The sequence below is a fragment of the Cavia porcellus genome, unplaced genomic scaffold (genome assembly GCF_034190915.1).
Source record: "Cavia porcellus strain 051 isolate PalLab524CR breed Dunkin Hartley unplaced genomic scaffold, mCavPor4.1 scaffold_9, whole genome shotgun sequence".
Classification (NCBI taxonomy): Eukaryota; Metazoa; Chordata; class Mammalia; order Rodentia; family Caviidae; genus Cavia; species Cavia porcellus.
The window spans coordinates 69,909,096-69,928,812 of record NW_026947492.1 but is presented as its reverse complement, the minus strand read 5'-3'; the positions used below and the strand labels follow the sequence as shown (position 1 = coordinate 69,928,812).

The 19,717-nt window shown below is 34.9% G+C and overlaps 1 protein-coding gene across 1 annotated transcript; it reads left to right on the top strand.

The window, feature by feature from the left end:
- The first annotated feature begins 972 nt into the window (after nt 1–972).
- LOC100723900 (olfactory receptor 56A3-like) lies at nt 973–1,941 on the top strand. Its single transcript, XM_003465326.1, has one exon. It carries the CDS (start codon nt 973–975, stop codon nt 1,939–1,941), a length of 969 nt encoding a protein of 322 aa, XP_003465374.1.
- The last annotated feature ends 17,776 nt before the right edge of the window (nt 1,942–19,717 follow it).

Sequence of the window (19,717 nt, the reverse complement as noted above, 5' to 3'; positions counted from 1 at the left end):
ACTTTGTACACATGTACACTTCCACCTATGGCCATGCAATGGCTCATGTGTAACTAAAGGGAAGAAGCTGATGAGGGTTTCAATCAATATGTCTCATACTGATTTAGTTATATTTGTTATTCTGTATTACATGTACATGTGTGTGAATAGTAAAAGAGCAAGCGTTAACTACTGTATTTTCAAGAATCTTACCAGATATGCATAGATTATCCAAAAATATGTTTATGAGTTAATAGCTTTGTGAATAAATGAATATTTAGGCTGGAAGAATAGACGTTTTTGAAAACAGGACTCAAAGTTAGAGTGACAAAGTATCTGAGAAAGGAAAAAGGCTGCATGACAGCAGAATGATCATGAGACTCCAGGATAAGGTAGAGACAAGAAAGGGGCATACACTGTCTTTTATCCTTATATATCATTCTGGATCATGTGGGTATGTGGGAGAATGAGGAGGAAAGGTATAATGTAGGAAGGTGACACGTTTGTGGAATATCTTCTGGATGGCTAGATGCAATCCCATGTAACACATGGAGTTAGAGGCTCAATCTGAGGGGCTGGAGCCTAGTCTTATTTTTGAACTGAGACATAATAGTGGGTGTATTAATATATGTTGAGAACAGCATACATTTGTAGTATGATTAACTAATTATTTGCTTTGATCAGTGTTTTTATATTTGGAAGTGATTTTATCCCGAAGAGAAAGGAAGTACTATTTTTCTCACTCTCTTGACAGATCTGTTGAAATTAAATGGAATATGTTGATTTATATTTTATTTTTTGTTCCCTACAGTGATCAAAATATTGCAGTCACTTAGCACCCAGGATAAACAGAGAGCTCACTTGTTAACCTGTGAAAATTAATGCATTGGAAAAGTAAGTTACTCTAGGATCATGTATCTAGAGTAACAAGCTAATATTTTATCCTGATTTTACAAATCATAAAAAGAAAGTTGTAAGGACTGATGGCAAAATATGGCAGCATATCAAAATGACACCAGCTCCTCTGAGGTTTCATACTTCCTCCTGAACTGTTTGGTCAGGTCCCCACACTGGCGACTCTGGTTGTCCCTGCCCCTCAGCCTCCTCTTTCTCCTGGCCATGGGGGCCAATGCACTTCTTTTGATCACCATCCGGAATGAGGCCTCTCTGCATGAGCCCATGTATTACCTGCTCAGTCTTCTCTCCCTGCTGGATGTTGTGCTCTGCCTCACTGTCATCCCCAAGGTCCTGGCCATCTTCTGGTTTGACAGAAAATCCATCAGTTTCTCTGCCTGCTTCCTTCAGATGTTCATCATGAACAACTTCCTAGCCATGGAGTCCTGCACTTTCATGGTCATGGCCTATGATCGCTATGTGGCCATCTGTCACCCTCTGCGGTACCCTTCCATCATCAATGACCAATTTGTAATCAAGGCTGCCATTTTCATACTGACCAGGAATATCCTTTTTCTTACCCCCATCCCCATTCTTTCAGCACGACTCCATTACTGTGGGAAAAATGTCATAGAGAACTGCATCTGTGCCAATATGTCTGTCTCCAGGCTCTCTTGTGATGATGTCACTGTCAATCGCCTTTACCAGTTTGCTGGAGGCTGGACTTTGCTAGGCTCTGACCTCATCCTCATCTTTCTCTCTTACAGCCTCATACTGAGGGCTGTGCTGAGACTCAAGGCAGAGGGTGCTGTGGCCAAAGCCTTAAGTACATGCGGCTCCCACTTCATCCTTATTCTCTTCTTTAGCACCATTCTTCTGGTTCTTGTGCTCACTCACATGGCCAAGAAGAAAGGCTCTCCTGATGTGCCAGTTTTGCTCAATGTCCTCCACCATGTCATCCCTGCAGCCCTCAACCCCATTGTCTATGGGGTGAGAACCCAGGAGATCAAGCAAGGAATCCAGAGGTTACTGAAGAAAGGATGGTCTAAGGCAATTGCAGCTTTATAACCCTGATTCGGATAATTCACTATTCAGTTAATGGGAAATTGGTCCCAAACTCATTACTCAGACAAAATTTCAAGGATAAAAGTGAACACAAATTATGAAATAAGTTCCAGACTCTATTCTTCAAAGTTTAGCATGCTCTCAAAGAAGATTTGATGTCTGTGACATTTTTCCAGGATTTATTTTTCTGATTTTCTCCACAGCATGAGAACTACAGTATGATGATATCCAGGTTATAAGAGTAAATTCTAAAGTGAAACAGTAATTCCCTGCTAATATGGAAATAGATTCTCTGTATATTTAATTTTTAAAATATAATTTTTGATTTTAGTATTATTAACTGTTTTTTGCAAATATTGTTATTATAATCTTGAATATGTAGTATAGTTATGAAAAGTCCACAATATCTTAAATGGTAGCCTTTAATGATAGGAAGAGGCCAGAATTTTTGTTCCCTTTGCTTGCCTATAGTTATGATAACACGTTTCTATGCCTTGACTTTTTTTATTTTAAAGAGAATAAAAAAATAATAAAAATGATAAAGAATTTCAAAACAAGATGATAGGAAATTAGCACTTTGTTTATTATATTACATATTGTTATCTTCAAGATAATTACTCAGATTGCCAGATGTACAATTATGCAAATTTGATCAAACAATAAATATACTGTTTCTTTAAATTAACTAGTAAAATTATTAGCACAACTATCTTTAGCTATCTTGTGTATGTATATATTTTCTTCTTTCCTTCTTTTCTCATTTTCCCCATCCAATTCTTTACTTTTGAGCAGTTTCTTTCCCTTTCACAGCATCTGTTTTACCTTTTGGATCCTATTTATTCTTTCTGTTTCTTATACTAGGGAGACAATACAATGTGGACACATGCAAGTCTGATTTATTTTACTTATGAGTATGGTCTTGAGTTGCACCCAGTTACCTTATAGAAACCTTGAATTTATCTTTCCTTGTAGCTGAGTAACATTCCATTGTTTAATAACCACACCTTTCTTACTGATTCCTTGGCTGATTAGCATACAGGTTGCAGTTGTTTCTACATAGTTTAACCTGCTCCACTGAATCTCATGCCTGGCTTTTTTGTTTATTTGTTTTTTGCAAATATCATTCTGTTTTTTTTGCAAATATCATTCCACAGTAGCACTGTAGTATAATTTCAAGTTCGGAATTGTGATGCCTCCTACCATGCTTTTGCTATTCTAATTCTGGTTTCAGATGAATTTTAGTAATATTTTCTCTAGTTTTATGAGGTATGCTAGTGATATTTTGATTGGGATTCCATTAAACCTATATAACTTATATAACAATTAAACCTATATAACAATTTTGGGAGTATGGCCAGTTTCACTATTCTGATCCAAGAGCAAAGAATATCTTTCCATTTTCTGATATCTTATACAATCTCCTTTTTCAGAGTACAATCATTTTCTTTTACATTGTTAGAATGATTCCTGAGTAATTCATTTTTTGGATGACATTGTGAAGGGTGTTGTTTCCCTAATTTTTGTTTCAGTGAGATTTTTTTCTGTACAGGAATGCTATTGATTTCTGATTTTGTGTTCAGCTGTGCTACTGAATTTGATTATTAAACTGAGAATTTTGGTGGAATTTTTGGAATCTTCTATGTAGAATATTATGTCACCTGTGAATAAAGATAATTTAACTACTTTCCCCATCCTATTTTTTCTCTTGCCTAATTTCTTTAAATAATGTTTCCAAAATTATATTGAATAACGGTGGTGATAGTAACCATTCTTGTCTTGCTTCAGATTTTAGATTGATAGCTTTCAGTTTTTGTCCATTTAGAATGATGTTAGTTGTTGGCATGTCATAAATGGCTGTAATCAGATTCAGGTAAAAACCATGTATTCTGATTTTATTTAAGGTAAGATTTTTCTGCATCTACTGAGATGATCATGTGATTTTTGTTATTGGTTCTGTTGAAATGGCATATTAAATTTTTTGATTTGCATATATTGATTCATCCCTGCATTCCTGGAATGAATCCCACTTGGTCATGGTGTATAATCTTCTTGATGGTTTGTTGCATTCTGTTTGCTAGTATTTTGTTGAGAATTTTTGTATCTGTGTTCATTAGTGAGATTGGCCTGTAGTTCTCTTTTTTGGTTGGGTCTTCCTTTGTTTTTTTTTTTTTTTTCAAATCAGGTTGATACTTACCTCCAGGAATGAGTTAGGGTGTATTGTTTTCCTTTCAATTTCATTGAAGAGTTTGAGGACTATTGGCATGAAATCTTCTCTAAATTTGTTGTGGAATTCGGCAGTGAATCCATCAGGATCCAGGATTTTTTGTTGGTAAATTTTTATTTAAATATTTAATACCATTAGCTAATACCCAGTTATTCACTATTTTCACATCTTCTTACTCTTCTTATTTCTTACTTCTTACTCTTTTGATTCCATAATGCGTGAAGTAGAGATTATTCTTTCCTTTTCATGATAAGGCTGGGTAAGTGTTTATCAATTGTGTTCATTGTTTTGAAGAACCAACTCTGAGATTCACTAATTCTTGGTATTGTTTTCTTAACCTGAATTATGCTAATTTCTGCTCCAACTTTTATGATATCCTCCCTTACGTGTGCTTTGGGCATGACTTACTTTTCTTTTCCTAGAGGCTTGAGGTATAAAATTAGGTTGTTTGTTTGTGCTTATTATGTTTTCTTAATGTGAGACTTTACATCTGTAAATATAACTCTTAGAACTGATTTCCTTGCATCCCTCAGGTTCAAGTATGTTTTATTTGCATTTTGTTTAATTTAGATACTGTTTAATTTTTATCGTTGGTTTTTCAGAAGACTTTTATTTCCATGTGTTTGTGGAGGTTTTTTTAGTTTCTTTTGCTAATAATTTTGCATTTCTTTGAACTATAATCACATAATATACATGCAATAATTTCAATTCTTTTGCATTTACTTAAACATGTTCTATGGGCTAGTATATAGTGTATTTTAGAGAATGTTTCATGTGCAGCAGAGAAGAATGTATGTTCTGATGTTGGGTGGAACACTCTGTAAACATATACTAAGACCATTTGTTCATGTTTGGTTCAGTTCCTGATATTTCTTTGCTGATTCTTTGTCCAGTTATCTATCTCTTTGTTACAATTGAATATTAAGGTCCCCTGTTCCAATTGTGCTACTGCTTATTTGATTTTTCATATCTATTAATATTTGTCTTATATAGTTGGGTACTCCGTACTTTGTGCATACATGTTTATGATTGTTATCTGATTCTCTTGAAGTTTTTCCTTAACAAGTATGTAGTGAACTTCTTTATTTCTTTTGATCATTTTTGGTTTGAAATTCACATTGTCTGCAAACAGAATAGCAACCCCTGTTTTTTTCTTGGTTCCCGTTGCACCAAATATTGCTTTTCATCTTTGACTTTCGGTCTATGAATTTCTTTTTCAGTGAAATGTGTTTATAGTATACAGAATATATTGTTGGATCTTGTTTCTTGATCCATTATGTCAGTCTATTGCTGTTGGTTGGTAAACTGAAGCCATTTACACTGATAATTATAACTGATATATTTTGGCTTGCCTTTTTCCTGTTATCTTTCCAATGTTGGTTCCTCGCCTTTCCCATCTGTTTAATTGCTTGCCCTTCCTGGTGGTTTCTTTCTATCATTGTTCTTGAAATTGTGATTTTATTTGATCTCTTTCAGTACCCTGTTGGGTTGGTTTGGTGATCATGAATTTCATCAGCTGTTCTTTGTCATGGAAGTATCTTATTTTTCCATTAAATCTGAGCAGTAGTTTTGTCAGGTACATCAATCTAGTTTGGAAGTTGTTTTCTTTCAGGACTTGAAATACTTCACTCCAAGCTCTTCTTGACTTGAGAATTTGTACTAAGAAGTCTACTGTGATTCTGATGAGTGTTTCTTTATAGGTGATCTGTTTCTTTTCTCTAACAGATTTTAATATTTTATTCTTGGGCTGAATTTCTTGGATCTTGATTACTATATGTTCAGGTATATATTTACTCTGGTTATAGCTCATTGAAGTTCTATTTGTTTCACTTATCTATATGCAAGATTGTTTTCTCATGTTTGGGAATTTTCTGCTATTATTTCTGCAAATAGTTTTTTATGCCATTGTATTGGCTCCTTTCTCTTCATTGACACCAATTATGCTTACTTGATTTTACTTTGCATCATTTTTCAGTTGTTGAATTGTTATTTCCTCATCTTTTGTCATGTTCAAGGACTATTTCCTTTCACAAGTGCAAGCCAAGTTGTCTTCAGTTCTGAAATTCTGTCTTTAGTTTTGTTCAAGCAATTTTTTCAGCTTTCAATAGGACTTTTAATTTCATGCATTCTATTTTTTCCTATATCAGCCATTGACACATTTCTATCTTCTTCCTATCATCATCTATTGTTTAATTTATCTGTACTCCAGATGTGCTGAGAGATTGCTTTATAAATGTTGACATTTCTTTTTTTACCTGAGGGATTATTTCTGATCTGATCTACTCTATAGCCTTCTGGATTTGTTTGTTTACTTCAGTTACTGTCATGTCAGAGACATCAGGGGTATGTCTTCCATTTTCCTTTTTCTTGTCTTCTGGGCTTGTTCTGGGTGGTCTGGGCATCTGAGGTGTCATTTTGATTCTGTGTCTTGTCATTGTCTATTTCAAGAGTTTTTATTTTGTTTTCTGTGTTTATCCCTGTAAGTGTTTACAGTAGGTAGCTTTATCACTAATATCAAGGCCTCTCTAGTAAAGGATTGTTCTTCAGGATGTCTCCTGTGTATAGGAAATTCTTGGTTGTGTCTGTCCCAAGACTTTTATTCAAAATAGTTCTGGAATCATGATTCAAAGCAATTAGACAGGAGAGAGGAATACAAGGAATAAGTATAGGAAGGAAGAAGTTTTAAATTATCATTAGTTGCAGGTGACATGACACTCTTCATAGACAATCCCCAAAACTCTAATACATGGAAAATTATACTACTCTGTAAAATATCAGAGGACATTAGAAAATGGAAAGACATCCCTTGCTCATTGATGGAAAGAAAAAACTTTGTGAAAATGGCCATACTCCATAAATTTTATACAGATTTAATGTAATCTTGATCAGAATACCTCTAGCATCGCTCACAAAACTAGAGAAACATTCATAAAATCCATTTGGAAACAAAAGATAACTAGAATAGTAAAGGCAATCATGAACAACAAAGGCAAGGCTGGAGTTATCATAATCCCTGACTTGAAATTATACTACAAAGTTAATATGATAAAGTGAGTATTATACAGAAAAAAATAAAAGCAGACCCAAGGATCAGTGGAACAGATTGCAAGATGCAGGCACACTCAGCCACCTTATCTTCAACAATGGGACCACCCATGTTCACTGGAGGAATGATAGCCTTTAATAAATTGTACTGAAAAATGGCTTTCCACATACTAAAGACTAAAATTAGATCCATCCCTATCACCATGCACTGAAATAATGTCAAAATGGATTGAGGTTCTAAATATTAATACAGAAAAGCAAAATATGCTAGAAGAGAACATAGGTAAAAAACTAGAAAACATAGAGGTAAGCAGATAGTTCATGAACAAAACCCAAACTGCATGAAAAGAACTTCAAAGAATTAAGAACTTGGATTTCATCTTACTAAAACCCTTTTGCTCATCAAAAGAAATCACTAACAGACTGAAAAAAAACCCAAAGAGTGAAAAAAATTTTAGCCAATTGTCCCTTAGACTAAGGACTTCTATCTAGAATGTATAAAGAACTGAAGAAACTCAAGCAGTCCAAATTTAAAGACTCAATCCAAAGACAGCTATCTGAGATGAATACTCATTTCTCAGATAAAGAAATACAAATGACAAATAAATATATGACAAAATTTTCAACATCATTGATCATGCAAGAAATGTAAATGAGAACAACACTGAGATTCCATCTCAACCCAGAAAGTCTATCATTAAGAAATCAATCAATCATATATGCTTCCATTGTTGGTTGGAGTGTAGGCTGGTACAATCACTGTGAAAACTAGTGTGGTGACTCCTCAAAAAACTAAGATTAGCAATCCCATTCAACCCGGCTATTTCCCTTCTTGGTAGTCACCCAAAAGAGTTAAAAACATCATACCACAGTGATATATGTGCACCCCGTGTTTACAGCAGCACAATTTATAATAGCTTGATCTTGGAAACAACACAAATGTCCATCAAACAAGAATGGATAAAAAAGATGTAGTATTTTTATACAATGTGTACTATTCAGCTATAAAGAAGGATAAACTAGAAACTTTTATAGGTAAATGGATGAAACTAGAAACCGTACTCATAGGTTAAATAAATCAGATTCATATGTGTAAACACTGTATCCTTACTATAAGAAACCAAAAGATTAAGATCCAAAATGTACCATTGGAGAGGAGGAGCTGGGCGGATCCGGAGTCCCTGCAGAAGCCCGTTCCTTTGTCTGAAGGACTGAATACTTCTGCAAGCAGGGAGGCATCGCAGCTTCCTGAGGCACCTCAGCCTGTGGTGAGTGCCCAGCACAGTCTGCCCAAATCTCAGACTGTTCCGGACCCCCCAGGCTTCTGGGTGCAGTGAAGTGGAGCAGTGGGTTAGAGGCCACTACAGCTGCCTCCCCATCCCCCCCGGCTACACTTGGAAGTCTGCTGAGCTCCTGACGGATGGGCGGGCCTACACTAACCCCCGAGCCCAGCCGCACCTAGCCATCTCCTGCAGAGGAGGAGCTGGGCAGATCCGGAGTCCCTGCAGAAGCCCGTTCCTTTGTCTGAAGGACTGAATACTTCTGCAAGCAGGGAGGCATCGCAGCTTCCTGAGGCACCTCAGCCTGTGGTGAGTGCCCAGCACAGTCTGCCCAAATCTCAGACTGTTCCGGACCCCCCAGGCTTCTGGGTGCAGTGAAGTGGAGCAGTGGGTTAGAGGCCACTACAGCTGCCCCCCCCCCCCCCCCCCCCCCCCCGGCTACACTTGGAAGTCTGCTGAGCTCCTGACGGATGGGCGGGCCTACACTAACCCCCGAGCCCAGCCGCGCCTAGCCATCTGCCTGCAGAGGAGGAGCTGGGCGGATCTGGAGTGCCTGCAGAAGTCCCTTCCTTTGCCTAGAGGACTGTGGATATCTCTGCAAGCAGGGAGGGATCACAGGCTCCTGAGGCACTGTGGCCTGTGGAGAGCACCCTAACCCGGCTGCAATTGAAGAGCTGTGGATCTTCCAAGGGGCAGGTGGGCGCACAGTGTCCCTGAGGCCCAGCTTGTCTGGAACTGCGGAGTTCTGAGCAGGCAGAGGAGGGACACTGGTTCTGCAGGCCCAATGGCTTGGGGTAGTGCGGTGTCAGAGGCTCAGTAGCTCCAAGCATAGAAGGGGATTTTCAACAGATCCTGAGGAAGCTTTCAAATAACACTTGAAACACAGAAATATACAAAATGACAAAACGAAAGACCAAATTACAACCTCAAACCTCCAGCCCATCTCAGAAAACCCTAGGAGCAATGTATATAGAAGAAAATATATCCCATCCACCTCATATATCGGACATAATAGCTACTGAAGTTGACAAACAACTCCAGGAAGCTTTAAAGAAATTCAAACTCGAAATAATCTCCCAGATAAAAGAAGAAATGATAAAAGAAATGAAAGAGATTCTGAATATATCTAAAGAAAACACAGATAAAAAATTGGAGGAACTAAACAAAAAGATAGAATCCCTAGACGAGCAATATAAGAAACAAACAGAATACATAATGCAGATGCACAGAGATATACAGGAAATAAAAAACTCCACTGAAAGTTGTAAAAACCGCCTTAATGAAAGTGAAGATAGAATTTCAGACCTTGAAGACATGGTTGCAGCTAGTGAACAGGAAAGGAAAGATCTTTTGAAAATAACAAGGAATCAGGAAACAACAATTCAACAACTGCAAGACGATGCAAAGAAGAATAACATAAGAATGATAGGGATTAATGAAAGAGAGGGAGACAACATAAAGGATGTCAAGCGGATATTTAGAGAAGTAATAGCTGAAAATTTCCCAAGCATGAGATCAGAAACTGACATCAAGATCAGTGAAGCATATAGAACTCCAAACACTCATAACCAAAATAAAACTACACCCAGACATATAATAATCACCATCCCAGAAATCCAACACAAGAATAGATTACTAAAAGCTGTCAGAGAGAAAAGACAGATCACTTATAAAGGAAAACCTATCAGAATCACAGCAGACTTCTCAGCACAAACGATAAAGTCAAGAAGAGCATGGAGTGAAATATTCCAGATCCTAAAGCAAAATGATTTCCAACCAAGACTGATATATCCTGCAAAACTATCATTCAAAATAGATGGTGCAATACGATACTTCCATGACAAAGAACAGCTGAAGAACTTCATGAACACCAAACCGACCCTGCAAAAAATATTGAAAGACAGTTTAGATACACAAAGGAAAAAACCACTAAGCAAAGCAAATAATTAAACAGAACAGAAAGATAAAGATGCAACAGCAGAGAGATAACATTCCTACAATTAACCAGCATTTAACAGTAATAACCATTAATGTAAATGGTCTCAATGCACCAATCAAAAGAAACAGACTAGCAGAATGGATCAAGAAACAAAATCCAACCATATGCTGTTTACAGGAAACCCATCTTACCCAGAAGGATACTCACAGACTGAAAGTCAAAGGATGGAAAACAATTCTTGATGCAGCAGGAATCCAAAAAAAGGCAGGAGTAGCCATTCTGTTTGCAGACAACGTGAACTTTAAACCAACAATGACCATAAAGGACAAAGAAGGTCACTACATACTCGTAAGGGGAAAACTCCAAGAGGAAGAGATAACTATCTTAAATATATACGCACCAAAGTCCAGAGCACCCAGTTATATAAAACAATTATTAACAGAAATGAAAACTCAAATTATCAGTAACATGATTGTAACAGGAGACCTTAATACGCCATTGACACCAAGGGACAGATCAACCAGACAGAAAATGAGCAAAGAAATAACAGAACTGAATCATACCTGTGAAAAAATGGGTTTGATAGACATATACAGGATGTTCCACCCAACAACATCAGAATACACGTTCTTCTCAGCAGTACATGGATCATTTTCTAAAATAGACCATATATTAGCTCACAGAACATATTTAAACAAGTGCAAAAGAGCTGAAATCATCCCTTGCATGTTATCGGATCATAGCACTCTGAAATTAGAAATTAATGATAAAAGATACTGCAAAAATCCCACAAACACATGGAAACTGAATAACACACTCTTGAGTAATCAGTGGGTCACAGAGGAAATTAAAGAAGAAATCAAACAATACCTAAAAGAAAATGAAAATACAGATACAACTTACCGGAACCTGTGGGATGCAATGAAAGCCGTCCTGAGAGGAAAATTTATTGCACTGAGTTCCCACATCAGGAAAACAGAACGAATACAAACAAATAACTTGATGCTACACCTCAAACAGCTAGAAAAAGAAGAGCAAGTCAAGCCCAAAGCCAAAAGAAGAGAGGAAATTATAAAAATCAGAGCAGAAATCAATGCAATAGAGACTAAGAAAACAATCCAAAGAATCAACAAATCAAAGAGTTGGTTCTTTGAAAGAATAAATAAAATCGATAAGCCCCTAGCCAACCTTATTAAAAAAAGGGAAGAAAAAGCTCAAATTCATGCAATAAGAAATGAAAAAGGAGAAATCACTACAGACCCAATAGAAATACAGAAGATCATCAACACCTACTTCGAAAACCTCTACTCTCAAAAGTTTGATAACACAGAAGAAATAGACAGATTCTTAGAAGCATATGAAGTGCCAAAGCTAGATCAAGAGGATGTAAAACTGTTGAATAACCCAATCTCTGTTACTGAAATTGAAAATGTAATTAAGTCCTTACCCACCAAGAAGAGCCCAGGCCCAGATGGATTCACTGCAGAATTCTACAAGAAATACAAAGAAGACCTAATGCCGACACTCCTCAAACTGTTCAATGAAATTGAAAGGGAAGCAATCCTTCCTAAGTCGTTCCTGGAAGCAAATATTACTCTAGTACCAAAACCTGAGAAAGACCCAACTAAAAAAGAGAACTATAGACCGATCTCCCTAATGAACACAGATGCAAAAATCCTCAATAAAATATTGGCAAATAGGATCCAGCAAATCATCAAGAAGATTATACACCATGACCAAGTGGGATTCATCCCAGGAATGCAAGGATGGTCCAACATACGCAAATCAATAAATGTAATCCTCCATATCAATAAAGCCAAAAATAAGAATCACATGATCATTTCTATAGATGCAGAAAAAGCCTTCGATAAGGTCCAACATTTATTCATGATAAAAACTCTACAGAAAATTGGAATAGATGGTCTTTACCTCAATATAATAAAGGCCATTTATGACAAACCAACAGCCAGCATCATTCTAAATGGCCAAAAATTGAAAGCCTTTACTTTAAAATCAGGCACAAGACAAGGATGTCCTTTATCACCACTCCTATTTAATATAGTACTGGAAGTACTAGCCAGAGCAATTAGGCAAGAAAGAGAAATAAAAGGGGTAAAGATAGGAAAAGAAGAAGTTAAGTTATCATTGTTTGCAGATGACATGATACTCTACATAGAAGACCCCCTAAACTCCATTGAAATACTCTTAGATACAATAAATAAATTCAGTAATGTGGCTGGATACAAAATCAATACTCAGAAATCAATAGCATTCCTATACACGAACAACAAAATTACAGAGAGGGAAATAAGAGAAACTGGACTATTCACATTAGCAAGCAAAAAAATGAAATATTTAGGAATTACTCTTACGAAAGAAGTGAAAGACTTATACAATGAAAACTATAATACACTGAAAAAGGAAATTGAAGATGATCTCAGAAAATGGAAAGACATCCCTTGCTCTTGGATAGGAAGAACAAACATTGTGAAGATGGCCATTCTCCCAAAACTCTTATACAGATTCAATGCAATCCCAATAGAAATACCATCAACATACCTTATAGATCTAGAGAAATCACTCCTAAATTTCATCTGGAACCAGAAGAGACCTAGAATCGCAAAGGCAATTCTAAGCAGCAAAGGCAAAGCAGGAGGCATCACAATCCCTGACTTGAAATTATACTACAAAGCAACAGTAGTAAAATCAACATGGTATTGGAATCAAAACAGAGGCGAAGATCAATGGAATAGATTAGAAGATACAACCACAACTACAAACACACTCAACCACCTTATCTTTGATAAAGGAGCCAAGCAGGTTCACTGGAAGAACGACAGTCTCTTTAATAAATGGTGCTGGAAAAACTGGCTCTCCATTTGCCGAAAACTAAAGCTAGAACCATGTCTATCACCATGTACTAAATTAAAATCTAAATGGGTCAAAGATCTGAATATTAAAACAGAAACACTAAATCTATTGGAAGACAAAGTGGGTAGAAACCTTGGAGACATAGGAGTAGGTAGAGAATTCATGAACAGGATTCAAACCGCACGGGAAACACTTCCCAGAATCAATAACTGGGACCACATCTTATTAAAAAGTTTCTGCATGTCAAAAGAAATCTCCAGCATAGTGAAAAGAAAACCCACAAACTGGGAAAAGATTTTAGTGAACTCTCTCTCAGACAAGGGACTCTTGTCTAAAACATATAAAGAATTAAAAAAACTCAGACCTCCAAAATTCAAAGATCCAATCCAAAAATGGGCATCTGAGATGAATACGCAATTCTCAGATGAAGAAATGCAAATGGCAAATAAATATATGAAAACATGCTCATCATCATTGGTCATCAGAGAAATGCAAATTAAAACCACACTGAGATTCCATCTCACTCCTGAAAGAATGGCCAGGATCAAGAAAACCAACAACAACAAATGCTGGAGAGGATGTGGGGAAAAAGGAACTCTCCTGCACTGTTGGTGGGAGTGTAGACTGGTACAGCCTTTGTGGAGGTCTGTCTGGAGGTTTCTCAAAAAGTTGGGATTGGAAATCCCATTTACTCCAGCTATTCCACTTCTAGGCATATTCCCAGAAGAACTGAAAGCATCATACCACAGTGATTTATGTGCACCTAATTTTATAGCAGCACAATTTGTAATCGCCAGATCTTGGAAACAACCCAAGTGTCCATCAACTGAGGAATGGATAAAAAAGTTGTGGTATTTCTATACAATGGAATATTATTCAGCTATAAAGAAGGATCACATTGAGATATTTATCAATAAATGGGCGCAGCTTGAGACCATACTCATAAGTGAAATAAATCAATCTCGCATGTATGAATACCGAATAGTTTCCCTAATGTAAGTAATGATTCAAATATATGAAAATATGTGGCAATCATGATTCCCCATTATGTGGCCTTGAAGCCTTATAAAATTTTCACTTATTAATTAGAAAGGCTTTATTCCGGGCTTCTTGATATGGAAATATTTGAAGCTATAGTATATGAAGTTTTATCCAAATATCTCAAGGAAAAAGACAGACACTATGGTAACTATTATTCTTTAAAAAAATTATTTAGTTATTTCTTATGTTTATTTTAATTAAGGGAAAAATTTAAAAAATTAGGATATATAATAGTAACTCTTTTCGATTTCCTATTAACTTGTTTTGAAGTCCTGTAATGCTCCCACGATCTTGTTTTGACTGATTAGACTCTGTTCCATTCTGTGGGATAGTATCAGGTCCGAGGGTTTAGGCAACTACTTTGAAGGCAGTAAGATTCACTAAGATGCCCATTCTGGTTTGACTATTGTCTCCTTTGGAAGTCCTGTAATGTTTACAATGTCTAAGTTTTATTGGTCTTGTTCTCTACTGTTTTGTCCAACTTTATAATATCTAATGAGATAGACAAATCTTTTTAAGGAAACAAGAGACAACGTTGATAACTATTGTTAATAACCGTATACTCTGTTCTACATCATGTGCTAAGTCTATCCTTGGTTTTCACTGACAGCTTTGTTCTGCCATATTTGACTTTATTCTCCGCCCCCCAAAAAGTAATAAGAACTAAGGAGTAATAAAATCTAAAATGTGTAAATTTTGTTGTAAAAAGAGAGGAAGGGGAAAAAAGAGCTCTAACGGATATAACAGCAAGTGTGTATAGGGATGTTGAATAGCTGACTATATTAATGTTTTTGGATCATTGAACACAGCTGTTTGTAGTCTCTCTGTTTGAATGTCTACTTTGTATTCTTTGATACTGTGATTTGAGCAACTATTTCCAAGATGATAATATGTAATCTATTAACAGGTGATTTCTTACTGTTATGCTTTTTTTTGTAGTTCTGTATTATATGTAACCTTACACTGCTTTGTTTTGTTTTGTGTTTTTCTCTTTTTCCTCTTAAATAAAAAAAAAAAACAAAAAAAAAAAAAACAAAATGTACCATTGATATCATGAAAGGGGAAGAAACTGCTTAAAAGCAAAGACCAACTGTAATTGGTGAAAGGAGGAAAAAAGGAAAGGTGTATATATATATATATATATATATATATATATATATATAATTTATATACTATATACAACATATGCAAATGTAGTATATATATAGTATGTTTACTATATATACATGCATTTTATATATATATACACAAGATATTTAAAATAACTATTCTATTAATCTATTTCAATTAGTTTATTGAAGAGAGAAGTTTGTGCTTATATTGTTTAAATATATTGTTTGATTAATTTTTCATGCCTATATCTGGTAATCTGAGCAACTATTCCAAAGATAACAATATGAAATATGTTAACCATTGTTAATCCCATATTAGCTTGTTTTTAGATTTCATATCATTGTTTTGTTTTTCTCCTTAAAATAAATAAAAAATAAATTATAAGTAAAAGAGGTGAATAATGATGCTGAGTGCCATCCTACAAAAAAGCAACCTATAAACAACCATTGCATTGTGCTCCCTTCCATCTTATTTACTGAATCTGCCCCCATGTGAGTCTGAGTCTTCCCCACAGTTGCAGTACCATGGAAGCTCAATTTATTGAATTGATTGATAACCTTTAGACAGCCATGAGAGCTTGGTTAGTCAGGAAAGACTGCAAAACTGTTTCTAAAAGTGGCAAGAATTACGTGATTAATGTTTTTGAAGTGAAGGAAACTGTTGTGGAGGTCAGTCTGGAGATTTCTCAAAAAGCTGGGATTAGAAGTCCCATTTGACCCAGCTATTCCACTTCTAGGTATATTCCCAGAAGAACTAAAAGCATCATACCACAGTGATATATTTGCACCCATGTTTATAGCACAATTTGTAATAGCTAAATGTTGGAAACAATCTAAGTGTCCATCAACTGAGGAATGGATAAAAAAGTTGCGGTATTTTATACAATGGAGTACTACTCAGCTATAAAGAATGATCACATTGAGATTTTTATAAATAAATGGATGCAACTTGAGACCATACTAATAAGTGAAATAAATCAAACTCACATGCGTAAATACCGTATAGTCTCCTAGTGTAAGAAATAGTAAGAATACATAAAAGTATATGGTAATCATGATTCCCCATTATGTTGCTTCGAAGACTTATAATGTTTTCATTCATTAATTGGGATGGTTTTATCCTGGTTTGTTTTATTTTATTGTCTGTCATGGTATGCACCGCTATTTTGAAGAAAATAAGACATTATAATAGCTAGTGCTGATTTAATATCATCTTGTTTTGAAGCCCTACCATGCTTTTGTTCTTCTGTCTCCATTGGTTTTATCATGTTGTATCTTATCGGATTTTATTATATGTGATAGTATAAACAAAAATTTTTATGGACAACGAGATAATATAGAAACCATTGTTCATTTTCTGTTAGTTGGTTCTGAATACCCTGTAATACTTTTATTCTCTTGAATGGTTTTATACTATTTTGTTGGGTTTGGTACTATAGTGTATAAAGGTATACTCAAACATTTCAAGGAAAGAGACTAAGATAGCTACTTTATGTCGGTTTGTCTTGTGGTGAAACACTATGATACTTAAATTGTTCTGTTCTGATCTTTTTTGTTATGTCCTCTTTTGTTTTAGTCTTTTAAAAATAAAAAATGCATAACAGATATTGGAAAATGGGAATAAAATACTTAATAATGTTTGTATAACAATTGAGGGAAAAAATGAGGTCATAGCTTTATTTGATAAAACAATTATTCTTGCTAGCCAGGACACGTTTTTGATGATATTATTATTTTGTCTCCATTCAGACGTGTCTTGGAGAGGTATATTGTTTTTATTTTCTTCTGTGATCATTGATATAAAGTGACTTCATTGATATTTTGTGTATTTAAGGACATCATCACCTTCAAGATGACAAAGCCAGACAACTGTTATACTGTCTTTATCCCCTTGCAAAAAGAATTTATATTTATGATTCTATACTTATCTAGACTAGACACATTATATTTTTGAGAGTCCTTGAATAAAATGTTTCCAATTTACTGTACAGTTCTTATTGTGTCACCTTCCAACTTCATTCTAAAGGAATTTGAGTTAGAAAGTGTAGAAAACTTACTGGTTCTCTGAATTTCTATAATTCTAAATTAAAACTAAATTAACTGTGTATTCATAAGTGGTTAGTAATATCTGTACAACAAGTCCAGAGGTTCTTGGGGGAAGGAAATATACCGGAACACACAATCTCAAATAAATGCCTCCTGAGTTATCTAATTGCAGTAATCACAAGTGCTTGGCAGTTTACTTGATCATTACAGATTGAGTAAATCTCACCTGCAGAAAAAAAGCAGCATGGTCATTACAGAATACAACAGCTCTAGGTAATACAGTGGAAAATTACAGGTTCTTTGTCTTTCATGCTTTTGACCTATGGATCCCCAGAAGGGCCACTATTGCTGCTCAAATAGAGATTCTTCAGTTTTACTATCAACTTTTCTTCTTGAACCTCAGTTTGGAGGTGAAACATTCTTGGAGTGGTTGTTAATCAGGATTGCACATTCTTTCAATTATAGTCTCAGCATGGATCCATTTTCCTGCAATGACATTATGCCATTCTTCATTACAGTGGAATAAAATTTCAAAATTATGTGTGTGTATATATATATATATGTATATATATATGTATATATATATGTGTGTGTATGTATATGGAATTATATATATGTGGAATTATACATATATATTTGGAATTTATATAATTTGGTCTATATGTATGCATATATATATATAATTTTTTTTATCCTTTGTCTGTTGATGGGCATCTAGACCGTTTCCAGAGCTTAACTATTATGATTTGTGCTTCTATACACATGGGTATATATGTGTAATTACAACGTGGTTAATTTAAATCTTTGGGCATATACCCAAGAAGGCATAACTTCGCCAAATGGAATTTCTGTTTTCAGTTTTATAATGAATTTCCACACTAATTTTGATGTTATAACTTTGACAGCAATATAAGGGGTTCCTTTTCCCTGGCAGTGTCACCGGCATCAGTTGTTTTTGTGTTAATGATAATAGTCATTTTGACTGGAATAAGACAAAATATCAGTGCTGTTTTGATTTGTATTTCCCTACCGGCTAAGGATAATGAACCTATTTTTTTCATATAGTTACCTTTTCTTTTAGAGACTTTAAATTTTTACTTCTTTCATTAAGAATTTCACACATACTTACTTTTGATGTATGACATGAAATAGGCAGTCACATCAATCACATTATTTTTTTCTTTTGAACATTTGTTAACTCAGCATCTATTATTAAGAAAGAATACTATTTTACTTTCCTCAAGATAGGTCATCTTGTTATAGGAAAGACGAAATGTATTTATGTGTTTGACAGTTCTTTTGTGATGAAAGCATTTAAAATCTCCTGTCCTAGAAAATTTCAAGAATGCAATATATTGCTATTAACCAAAGCTACAATGATGTAAATTAATCTCTTGAACTTATTCTTTATGTCTAACTCAAATCTTTCTTGCTATCATGGATGTGACATGTTATTACCTTTACCATATTCTGTTGATAACAAGTATGTCACTACACAACTCATCAGGGGAAGTGATTAAATTATACAGAGTGAACAACAAGAACAACACAAGATCTGCCACAACATTGTAAAATATTTTATGAGTATTTCACAATATGAAATAGTAACAAAAATAATAGGTATTTTGTCTAAGAATCAGTAAGTATTGTGTGAAAACAATGGTCATACTCTGTTCCTTTATTACATGTTGGAATCTTGACTGTTTACCACTGTTCTATATGCCGATTTTTGCATTTCTTAAACATTTTAAATAAGCTACAATACTAAGGCATCTAAAATGTTTTTGCCCCAACTTTGAATATTAAAATATTGTGAAAGAAACAACTTGTAGAGGAAATTCTGAACTCTAAATTTTTACCAAAATTATATAGTAGAAATATTTACATATAAAACTTCATATATTATGCTACACATGAATCTGAGACAACCAGTCAAGAGTATTTCAGTTAATTAAGAAATAGACTAAAAGTAAGAATATAATATGCAAAACTAGTGAACACTAAAACAAACTGAGGGATTCTATTTACATAAAACAGTCATCGTAAGCATTGCTAACTCAATGGGAATAAGACAAAATATTCTGTATATGTATGTTAAGTATTTTAATCTGAAAATATCTAAATGCAAATTTATCTCCTGAATATTTCTAAAAGACTTCTATTCAATTTGTAAAGTATTACCTTTCTAGATATTTGGAGATTCACATTGACATGCTGTGTT

What these genes read in the sequence shown, in the direction of transcription:
- LOC100723900 (XM_003465326.1), top strand. Translation starts at nt 973, where the DNA reads ATGGCAGCATATCAAAATGACACCAGCTCCTCTGAGGTTTCATACTTC.